Source organism: Macaca fascicularis, chromosome 6 (genome assembly GCF_037993035.2).
Source record: "Macaca fascicularis isolate 582-1 chromosome 6, T2T-MFA8v1.1".
Lineage (NCBI taxonomy): Eukaryota > Metazoa > Chordata > Mammalia > Primates > Cercopithecidae > Macaca > Macaca fascicularis.
In genome coordinates, this window is record NC_088380.1 from 121,811,856 (window position 1) to 121,824,201 (window position 12,346).

The following is a 12,346-nucleotide window of genomic DNA, read 5'->3' on the forward strand; positions in this document are numbered from 1 at the left end:
CATCACAGATGGAAGGGACCATAGAGACTCTCTCTTAACCTACCCCAATTCTACCAAGTGCAGGGTAAAGGAGGTGTTCCTGACTTCAGCTCTGTTATGTCATGATCTACTTATATTTTAACAGTGTTTAACAGTTGTAACTTATTTTGCTCCCACAGGTTTTCCAGTTCAGTTTTAGATATTCTCTTAGTACTTGTATATACTAAGTTATCAGAAAAGAATCCATGTCCTCTGAAACTTAAGGTAGTCAACAATCGTATAGCTAAAGTAGAAAACTCAATAAATAGGCACATAAATAAGCACATCATTTTACAATTAAACACCATATTAAAAAGGTGAAGTAATTTTTTTTTTTTTTTTTTTTTGAGACAGGCTGGAGTGCAGTGGCGTGATCTCAGCTCACTGCAACCTCCGCCTCCTGGGTTCAAGCGATTCTTGTGCCTCTGCCTCCCGAGTAGCTAGGATTACACGTGTGTGCCACCACGTTTGGCTAATTTTTTTTGTATTTTTAGCAGAGATGGGGTTTCACCATGCTGGCCAGGCTGGTCCTGAACTCCTGATCTCAAGTGATCCACACACATCGGCCTCCCAAAGTGCTGGGATTACAGGCAGAGCCACCGTGCCTGGCCAAGTGATATAAATTCATGTGCGTTGAATATTTAGATTTAACATTTATCTTTATATAATTAAGAAGTAGAGATATTTTAAAAGAATCATGGAACCAAATTAATTTATCTGAACTTCTGCATTATGAATCCTCAGTTGGCGGGGGTAGGCGGGGCAGCGAGAATAGTTTTATCTCTAACAAAGCAGGAAAATTCAATTCTTCCAAAACAAAAGGAACATTTTACCCTAAAACTGTACAAGACGAGCATCCCTAATCCAACATTCTGAAATCTGAAATGCTCCCAAATCTGAAACTTTTTGAGCACCTGCATGACATTCAAAGGAAATGTTCACTGGAACATTTCAAATTTCTGATTTCTAGATTAGGGAAGCTTAATTGGTAAGCATAATGCAAATATTCCATAATCCAAAACACTACTGGACTCAAGTATTTTGGATAAGGGATACTCAACATGTACTATCTTAAGGGAATCATGGGGATAAAGAGAATCACTACATTTGATGATCATGGCCTAAAAGGATAAAATATATCTGTTTAATTTTCATGAAAAATGGGCTCCAAGCTAAGCAACAGTTGGAGAATAGTAGTTGAATTAAAAAATATATATATATATAAAATAATATTTAAATTGGGGAATGAGAAAGGCACATGAAGAAACTAAATTAATAACAAACTGTAACAGAAATACACCTTCCAAATTCAACTTTCCAAGCAAGAGATGCAAAGTGGAATACAGGATAACTAATTCATCAAATAGTACAGTGTACAAGGGCATATGGAATAAGACATGAATGACCAACTTACAGTCCAGCAAAGATAAACAGAGGTAAGTACCATAAAAATGGCATGAATTAAGTATTATGGGAATACAGAAAAGGGAAATATTGCTCAGAACTAAGGGAGACAAAAGATGATGAAATGTTTTACAGAGAAGGTGACACTGGAAGCCCTGGAACCAGGTATAGATAGATAGATTAAACTCTTGACAGTTATGAAAAGAGAAACAAGCAGAAGCAGGTGGAAAGGAAGCATTTCAAGCAAAGGAAAAGGAATATTAGCAACGTCCAGAGGTGAAAAACCACGTATAAATGTTTGGAGAGTATATTTTCTTATAACCTAGAGTGCATGGAAGGGGTCACTCAGATGTGGGTCTACAAAGTTAGACTGAAATCAGATTACAGACAAACTAAGGGACTTAAATGCAGGCAGGACAAGATTACTGAGCAAGCACAGGGTTTTAAAGTGGGTTATGACACTTACCTGATATGTGAGCCTACTAAGCAAGTGACTTCTCTGAGTGAAATAACAGTAATTATTGTGGTTTTGTACTGTGTCAACTTGGCTAAGCTAGAATTCTGTTTCCCAGGATCCACTTCCCTGTATGGTCAAAAGTTAGAGAAATCTGTGTGAGACTTGTAAGGTGGAAGTTAAGTAGCACTCATTACCCTGGTTATGGTTAGAGGAGATAAGCAACAAAGGCAGTGGTGCTAAGTCCAGCTTGCCCTTATTCTCCCATAAACTTGGCATCCAAATCCTTCTTACTCTTGCCCTGGTTACATCAGGCCCACATACTGTGAAGGAGCACCAGCCCTTCACAGACTTATCCACAATCTGGCAGGTGACTGTGTCTGGCTTTCTAGATTTCCCTATGTGGCCTGACCTGTCCACCCGTGCCACTGCTTCAGAAGGCTTGTCAATGATTTTCCCTGACCCTCCAACTACCCCTTTTATCTTCTTCCACAATTGTGTATAAAATATTTCCATTACAGCCTTTATTCTTTAATACTCATAGTGGTTTTACTTCTCTGAGTTCTAAAACAAAAATGTCTATTCTCAGAGGGTTGATATGAGGATTCAATGAGACTGTATGTAAAGTATCAGATGGTAGTGGGCACACAGCAGCTGGTTAATAAATACATTATTTTCCTCTTAGTCTGTAGATCACGGATTATAAATTGATAATTTATGGACGACAACTGGTGTAACTGGCAAATTAAAAACAAAAATAGAAAAGGAGATTAAAATTAAACTCAAAATTCTGGATTGCTGGATTCCCCCGGCCAAAAAATATTTTTAAAAATCAATAAATCTATGTTAGCTCTGAATAGCAACAACAGGCTGAAGAGGAGAATGATGGTTTTAAAAATATGCAGTTTGAGATACTGAAGTCATATCGAGAAAGATGCCTGGCAAGCAAATGGAAAGGGGGCTATGCAGCACAGAAGCAACAGTACAGATTGGGAAACACAGTTTTGGGTGCCATCAACACAGAGATAATTAAAAAAGAACCATCTGTTAGTTTGTTCAACTATGTGCCAAGCATGTTACAGGTGCAGAGGATACATCAGTGTGTAACACAGGCAAAAATCTCTGTTCTCATGAGGTTTAAGTGAGAAGCAGCAGACAAAAAACAAATAGATAAAACATAGGTCATTTATAAAATAATAAGTGATATGGAGAAAAATAAATCTAGTAAGGGGGTTAGAGAATGGGATGTGTATGTGTAGTTTGTTCGGAATTCTATTATAAATACTGCAGGTGTATCTGGGTGGTTTGCAATTTTAAATCAGGAGCTTGAACCAAGATCTGAAGGATGTGAAAGAAAACCAGGTGTATGCTGGGGGTGGAGGATGATGGAGGAAGATTCTACATACAAGGAACAGCACATACAAAAGCCTTGAGATTTAGGAAGAATTATCAAAAGAAAAGAAAGCTGAACTGAGGTAAAGAAATGAGAGGAAGAAACAAAGATGGTGAAGGAACCAGAAGTAATTCATGAGGAAGTAGCACAAGTGGAATGCGATGTTTTAAGAAAGAAGGGGGGAGGTTAATAGCTCAAATGCTTCAATAAATATAAGATGAGGAATGAGAAAGATATTGGATTTGAAATACAGATCACTCATGACTTTCAAAGACAAACTTCCTAAGTTCCTGAAGGCTTACACAGAGAATGACAGAACAAGTCATTTGTGAAGAAAAGTGAATAGTACATTTGGACCACTTTTCCAAAGACAGTAACAATAAAAAAGAAAAAGAGAGAACACAGTGACTTGATGGGGTGGCCAAACTGTAGGACTTTTTAGAAAGAGGTTTCACTTGCTAGTATAGATAGTGATGAGAGGGGGAAAGAAAACTAAACCAAAATCCTTTAGGGTAGCACTTCCCAGCCTATCTAACTTCATAGCACACAAAGAAAATTAAAATATTTGGTATTTGTAGGCCATACTGTAATACTGAGGAAGATGCTCCTGGCCAGAGACAACCTTACCAGGGACTCCAGATACCCAGGTGCTGCTTGGTTGTTCCAAAGGCTGAAGGGGCTCTATTTTGGTATAATAACCTATTTAAGATATACAAATACACTGTGACACTCTGATTAAAAGGCCTTCCTCTAAGGCTTTTAGGCCTCAAATCTACCAAGCCAAAGTTACAGATAGAGGGAAGATACAAGCTTTAGGGCACGAACTATAGTCCATCACTAATGACTCTAATGGGTACAGCCTACTCAAGTCATACCAATTCAAAATCATGACTTGTATAACTCAGGAAGATTTTTTCCTGACAGGACCCATTAGACAGTGTAATGTTTGGGAAGCCCCTCTGTTTCATTATACATTGGAATATAATCCCAATGTCTTGGAAAGAATATCAACTGTATTACAGGTGAGGTGACTCCTCAGCCAGAGTGTACATTAATACCACCTACAATAGTAAACACCAGATCCTGTCTTCTCAGAAATTCTTAGAGCTACCAGATTTCCTTTTTGTACAACTATAACTACATCCCTCTTGATCATGTGGCGATGACTAGTAACATAATTGTTACTGCCAGCTCCTCCCACCCTCCATCTCATAGACTCAGGCACATACAAAAACTACGGTGTCATAATTATAGTATGGCTTCAGAGGACAGTGTTCTATATACCCCTTAGAGACACATAGTCTACAACTACCTAAATTTAAGGAGGGAGTGAAGAGGTGAGAAGAGGAGGAAATACTTGATAGGACAAAATCCCAGAGTATATACAAGGCTATGGGGTTAAGGAATATTTGTTAGAAATATCTTTTTATACAGGTTTTATGATTTACAAATCACTTTTCCCCATATCTCTTATAATCCTAATAACAATCCTAAAGAAAGATGCAATCCTTTCTACTCGATTGATGAGGAAACCCTTAGAGAAATTAAGTGAGGAGCCAAGGTCACTCAGTTGGTGTCAGGGCTGAGACCAGAACACTGCTCTGTTCTTTCTGCTCCATTATGCTAGCAAAGGGATAGAGATAACAAATAATCATACAGAAAACTGTTGTGATGAGGAGGAAACTGAAATTCACTCAGAGAGGCTCCATGACCTGGCCTCTTCCTTTTTAGAAAAGAAGAATGGAAGCTTATTTATTTCCAAATGGAAATTTCAACTTGAGAGAACTCAGGCTATTGATGTGCTGACAAACTTAGTGACTATCACATTATTCTAGTTCTTCCAAAAGTGGAAAAAAACACGAAAGAAAAGACTGTATTAATGTTTGCACTAAATATAAGCTAAGCAGCAAAATGTTTTATGATTATGACTAATAATTTTATTAAGGAAGGTAAATAAAAATTTTCATTTCTTCATGAACTTGTTCGTTCATATTTAATATTCTATATTTGGTCTAGCCTTTTAGAGTTATGCCAAAGAAAACCTGTTGTTTTCTAACAATAGAGTAAGAAACAATCCAAAGATATTTTCATGCAGCTAACACCTGAATAGATTACTAGAAAATATCATATGAACATCCCAGCCTGAGTAATACCTGAATGATAACTGACCAAAGAGGCTTCAAATATACAAAATGGTGTCAAAAGAGAATCAGAAAAGTGACAAAGAAGAAAATTATGCTGCACCAAGGGTTGAGAAAAACTTCTGAGGTTCTCCATACTGAAGACACCAAGATGTTGTCTAAGGGAACAAAAGAAACTACATGTTCACTTATTTAAGATGTCTTACCATGAGATTCAAGTCCAGCTCCCTGTGCCAGTCCATTGTCATAGGACTGAAAAAGAAAAACATTGTTCAGTTTAATAGGGAAATAATAATGATAATAATAAATGAATAAATAAGTTGCCATTGCACTAAGTTTGTGGTCTCTTCTAATTTTATTTCTCCTTTGTATCTTCCAAAATATGTGTTTTTCCCCATGGAGAATAGAATTAGGCATTTTCAAATACCTGATTTTGTCTTCTTATTCACCAAGCCAAATCACTAAATGTATACACTAGGCACATTCTGAGAATAGATTGTTCAAAGTTATCTACATATTCAATCTCAATTCAATAAAAGCTCCAAACCTTACTCCTTTACCATTGCAAGTATGCATGAGTTGGAGGAAAATATAAGGATTTCCCACTGATAGAACATTATAAACATGAAACAAGTCTATTTGAGGCAGTCTGGGGTCACTGAGAATAATGATAGCCATTACTGGGTACCATTATTTGAATCTCCCCACATACACTCCAAAATCAAAACAGAAGAACAGTAAAACTTTGAAAACTCAAACCTTAGCAAGCAAGAAGACACACTCAAGCTTCAGATTACCTGTCTACAGAAAAAGAAACATCAAATCCCAGCAAGCCATCTATTGCAACTCTGACACACCTTTGCAGAGAGCAAGGGTGATTTATGAAAAATCATGAGGAGGGGAGCTAACAGTAGTTCCGAGACTGATCTAAAATCACTGCCTAAAAGAGAAAGTCCACCCTAAATATGAGAAATACAGGCAATTCTCACTTTGCACAGTTCTCTTATGCACACATTCCAGTTGCCATGGTTTAGCTAAGTACACAACAAACTTCAGTAACCACAGCAGCATATTAACTGCAATTGCAGAAAGTACAAAACTCCGTTACTGGCTCTTCAGTCTGCAGATCACTACATAAATAAGAGATGTGCATCATGATCAGTGATCAATCACACCACCTTTTTCAAAGTCTGTTAGGAATTGGCCATTGCACATGTTATTCAGTTCACACACAGATAGCAGATGTGGTTGTGCTCTTTGTCTCTTAGTGATAAACCCACATGATGTTTTATTAAAAGGCATAACAGAAAGGGGCTTGGCCAACAAAGATGAAAGTGCAGTAAAGAAATAAAAAGCATTAACACTGGGTATGAAATTAAAATTAGAGTTATAGAAGAAATAGCTATTACGGGGAAGTTGATAATATTGCTGTTTGAGACTCTAGATATACAGTCAGAAGAACTAAGTGAAGGTGAAACATCTGTAAGAAAGGGAAGGGCTTGTGATAAAAAAAGATGAAGATGTTCTAGGGAACTGCTATGGGCAAAAAAAACTTCACATAAAAGGAATTCTCAGAGGTTTCACAACACTGAAAACACAAAACATACGTTGGAAGCTGACAGAAGCTTAGATTGTGGTCATTTGCCTACACACAGAAAAAAGACTCCATCTTATAACTTATATAATGAGAAGGGGGCAATATTCTCAATATTTCCAATGTTTAAAATTATAGTATACGATATACTGATTTTACTATCTAAAACGTTATAGTATACTATATGCTGATTTTACTATTTAAAACATTATACATTTATAACTGACAGGAAGAGTTTTCAATGTTTTGACAAAAATTTTAAAGGTCACAAAACAATCATAATTTTTCCCATTGATGATTAAAATCACTGTGTATCATTTCGGCTTGTGTGGTTATCATAGCATGGCACTATCATGCAAAATGAGGATAGCCTATTCTGAAAGAGGCCTGGCAAACACAGTATTGGCTATATGGAAGGCACTTAAAAGAATGTGCAAGTCAAGGTGGCAGGGCTCAAATTTTGCTGAAGAAAATTAAAAACAGAGGGAGAAGCCCTTTGAAAATCAGGTAATAAAGGATAACTCAAAAGAGCAAAATTCAGATACCTGAGAAACAAAAGAGAACCGTTTTCCTACCATAAAAATCATGGAACATCCCAGCTACAAAGAAAAGCTACCCGTTAAAGAAAGCATACTTCATTACAATGAAGAGAACAATCTTAAACTAGGAATTCTTCTAAGAAAAAAAAAAAAACTCCATAAAATTACTAACATACAAAGTAACTCTGAGATGAAAACACAGCAAATGAAATGAAAACACCTAAGTATATAAAAATCTGCCTCTACTCCCAAGAAGTAGGCATGAATCAGAAGAAAACTGTAATGTAGCACTCCACACTCAAATACATATCCTCAAACAAGCATTTGGAAATAAAAAAGGAAATTAAACGTTAAAAACAGATGAACAAACAACAGAAATAAAAAGAGAAATAATGTTAGAAAAGAAATAGAAGAAAAAGACAAAATAAGAAATAAATTCTAAATTACAGGATGACTAAGGAAGAATAATCTCAAATGAAAATACAACAAGGGACACTGAAAAAAGCAGAAAACAGCCAAGAGAATAAAAATGAGATAAATAAATCAAAAAGGTCAAAGAGAAAGTGGCTGAAAAGAAGGTCAGGCAAAAAAAAGAACAGACACTAAAATGGAATTCCTAAAAAAAAAAAAAAAAAAGAAAAAAAAAAAGAAAATGCAAAATAATGGACTAGAACTAGGGGTCAGCAATGGCCCAAAGGCTAACTCTGGCCTGCAGTCTGGATTTGTATGGCCCTCGAGTTAAGAAAATGGTCAATTACACTCATAATAAAGGAAATAATAAAATGAAAAATCATGAGAGGAGGGGAGCAAAATTAAAAATATACTGAAATATCATTTTTTGACCACCAGAAAAAAAGGTAAAAACAAAGAAAGTATAACACTTTTTACTGGTGAGGCTATGTGAAAACAGGCACTCTCCTATATTGGTGGGAAAACAAACTGGTCTATTCTTTTTGGAGAGAAAATGGGAAATCTCTAATAAAATTACATATGCATTTACCTTTTGATCAAGCAATTCCACTACCAGAAATTTACTCTGAAGATGTATCTATAACAATATATAAATATATATGCAAAAAGTTATTAATTACAGCATTATTTGTAATTGCAAAATATATGCTCTAAATATAGAATTGCTGAAAAAAACCATGGTGCATTCACACAGTGGAGTAATATAATAGGAAACTATAAGAAAAAGAGAAAAATCTCTCTGAACTGATAAGGAGTAATTTTCACATTGTACTGGTGGTTTTTTGTTTGTGTTTTTTCCTCCCAAGCTATACTGTTAAGTGAAAAAACCAAACAGCAAAAAAAGAGTATGGTATGCTACCTTATGAAGAAAGAAAAAGCATTAAAAATATATGTATCTTCTCATCAGTAAGAAATGGAAGAAAGATAAACTGAAAACTAATGACAATGGTTACCTACAGGGTGACAGGGAACAAGATGTTAAGTATGGGAGTTAAGAAGAGGGTGGAAGACAGGGAGGGTGAGGGGCAAGGAGTCATACTTCTCTGTATGTATCTTTTTGTATAGTTCTGAAGTTAAGAACCAAATTAATTTTTCACATATTAAGTAAATAAATAAAGTCAAAGTTGTGGGCAGAAGAGAGCTAAAAGTGAAGGGAAAGTCTAAAATGGAAATCAAAGACAAACAAATAACCTACTTGTATTTCAAGCAGATAACATAACCATATTAAAGGAGGGAAATAAAATAAGTAACTGGAGTACTTCTTAAATATAGTATTCTGACTATATGCCCTCAGACTCAAAACAAAAAGAACCAACATATTCTGGGTAATAGGAGCCGGGATTGCTTGTCACTTTCAGAGAATGGAGTCACAAATGAAAGGACGAAAGTTAAAATGAGCCCTGTGGTGTTAGACTGAAATTTGAGGCATCACGATATTCATGGTTTTAATATATAGATACATAAATAGACACAGAAATATAGATTGTGTGTGTCTGTAAGGGGATGCCTATGTATGCATACATTTCCTATCTCTGCCTGAGAAAAGGCCTAGAAGTAATGACATCTCAATACCAATGAGCATACCTAGTACCCAGATTCAAGTTTCTAAACTCTATCCTTCAACAAGAATAACCAAGGCTCCTCAAAGAAATGACTGATTCCAGAGCCGAGGATGGAAAAGTAGAAGATAAACCTGGAATATCTTGTGCCAGAAAGCAAGGAGGTCTTCAACATGTCAAAAGGGCATAGAGCCTACTTAAAGGGGTTCCCCCAGGCCTAATCTGGGGCAATCTGAGCATCAAAATAATGACAGTAACAGATAACAACCCATTGAATAAAATTAGAAACTAAAGTCCATAGAGATATAAATAAGTAAGTACAAGTAAATAAATAAATGAAGGCAAAGAGAAAGTTTTTTTCAAACAGTAGAATTTTAACTGATATTTATAGGAAGGATGCGAGAGCTGGAGAGCTGGAAAACGTTCAATGCATACTAACAACACTACTGGATAAAAATTTGATTAGGGACTCACTGAATATTTACAGTCTCCAGATATCTCACCACAAGATATTCAGTAATTACAAAGGGAAAAGTACTAACTTCACAGAGAAAACTCTGGCATATGCCATCTTAGCCAAGTGAGCAGACATAGGGCAAATCAACTTGCTGCACCTCCAAATACAGTGCACTGAGAAGCCAGTATTACTTCTGTAGCATTCATACCAAAAATTCTTATCACCCACCCTCCTATCAAACATAAATCTCTTTTCCTCTTAAAACTCCTTTAATGGTCTCTTCTTTCTGTATCCACAGGCTTTTTAAGATTTGTGCTGTTGTAGATTCTACAAAAATCTGATCCACAGTTACACATTCACTTAAATGCAACTCCATTCTTCTTAGGAACTCATAGACATTTTCACTTTGAAATACTGCCTACGAAAAGTTGAATTAACAGCCTAAAATATTCTAACAGCCTCAAAATATTCTAATCTATAAAATGAAACACTTCATTTGGAAAATAATAAACCTGTGAAGCAGTCGTTTTATTTCTCCTTCTATACAGAGATGACACAGTACAGCAAAGGATAGTTCTGCTGAGACTAAGCTTTCCTTACTAATGCCAATAAAAAGTCTCATCAAAGATAACATAATCTTCCAGCTTGCTTGTCAGGACTCTCTACTAACTCCTGCTAGAATAAGCTGTCAATATTTGACTTTCAGATTTTACTTCTTTTTCTTTTAAGTCGATCAATCCCTTTCTTATAAAGATACTGCTTCTTTAAATAAAATCATATTAAATTTTAATGGTCAAGGAGTCAATCTGTACTTCATTTCTTTATTGTGGTCTGATACACAATTTACCTAAAAAGCAATCTTAGTGCTCTCATTTTCAAATAGTTGGTGGAAGAGATGAGACATACACTATAATACAGCCCTCATGTACCAGCAAAAACAACCTAAATAGTCAATTTTATCAATAGAACTCACCATACTTCTTCTAATATAGGTGATGGCCTTTTTCATATCCATGCCTGACCAGTTGTTGAGCATATAGCAAATACAGGAAGCACAGTACACAAATCGCATGTCATTTTCACTGCCTTCAGGTACTGCACAAAAACTGAAAATAATAACAACAGTATGATTTTCTATTAACAATGGACTCTGATTTTTTTTTGCATGGGGGTTAGAAACACCTCCTGTGTGTCTTTACGTACAGAAAAATCTGTTGATTATTCCACTTTTATTATTCAATAAAGAATAAGACTACTAACTTAAATAATATTAAACTTTCTCTAAATCATCATTCTAGTACAAACTTTTGATTTCTTGGTCATTTTACACACTACCATGTTACTCCCTCCCAGATGCTTACTCAACATACGCTTATTTGCTCCCAGCCAGGGACAGCTGCAGTAGACTGGCTTGAGAATGGCAGAAAATGTAAAAGGTAAAACCTGAGACCCACTGGGTAGTAAGAAATTTCCAAGCCCAAGTCTTTCTACGTGAAATTTCTTCTAAATGTATACACAGATAACCATTTAATCGATTGATCATACTGTATTTTAATTTTACACATTAGTTGTATAGAAGTAGCAATCTATGTTGTGTATGTATTTATAAACAAGAATAAGGAAGCAATAATCAAAGGCTACTCTGAAATATTGAGACATAAGCCATATATGTACTGGCTGAAGTAAATATTTAGTTTCATAGTGTTTCCAATTAATGTCAATTTATTCTAATTGTCTACATTTATTTTTCCCTCATCAAGAGCAGTGTTTTGAAAACACTGACAGGAAAACAGAGCTATTAGTAGATGGAACACAAAGAGTTAACAGCACAGCAGGATTTGTTTGCAGTCTTTTCCTTAGCCTTTTCACTACTGCTTTATCCCTTCTCAGACTTAAAAATCTTTTTCTACCTTAAAGCTCCAGGAAGATTCATCTGTAGACATACCACGTGAATCACCAAATATTAATGAACATATGAACTCCTTTTTTTATTCTTTAAAAACGTCAGAGAAACTACCCTACCTACTCTGGAATATAATATTCAATGTTCACCCCTTTCTTCCCTAATCAGCATAAAGCAAGGAACTGAAGTTCAGACTAAACATATACGTCCTTCAAAATATCAATTTTTCATCTAGAATGTAAATTAGATTCCAATCCTGAAATTATTCGACCATTTATTTATGTACTCATTGTTGTTAAGAAGGAAGAGAAAGGTGTTTGGCTATTGTAATTATTTTTATTTTCACTCACAGAAGAAATCTTGGGTCACTTTTTTGATTACGCACTTTATCATGTACCTTGTAAGCTTTAGGT

The 12,346-nt window shown here is 35.5% G+C and overlaps 1 protein-coding gene across 9 annotated transcripts in view; it reads right to left on the reverse strand.

The window, feature by feature from the left end:
* Positions 1-12,346, reverse strand: part of PGGT1B (protein geranylgeranyltransferase type I subunit beta) — a 56,471-nt gene that overhangs the window by 17,102 nt on the left and 27,023 nt on the right. For 7 of the 9 annotated variants that reach the window (XM_065546653.2, XM_005557539.5, XM_015451804.4 and 4 more), the window contains exons 5-6: positions 11,004-11,136; positions 5,617-5,662 (exon numbers count right to left, since the gene is read on the reverse strand). In XM_065546653.2, the coding sequence (XP_065402725.1) occupies positions 5,617-5,662; positions 11,004-11,136 (179 nt within the window). Of the gene's footprint in view, positions 1-1,888; positions 2,006-5,616; positions 5,663-11,003; positions 11,137-12,346 lie in introns of all 9 variants that reach the window. The other 2 variants (XR_012414018.1, XR_012414019.1) reach the window with 2 other exon arrangements.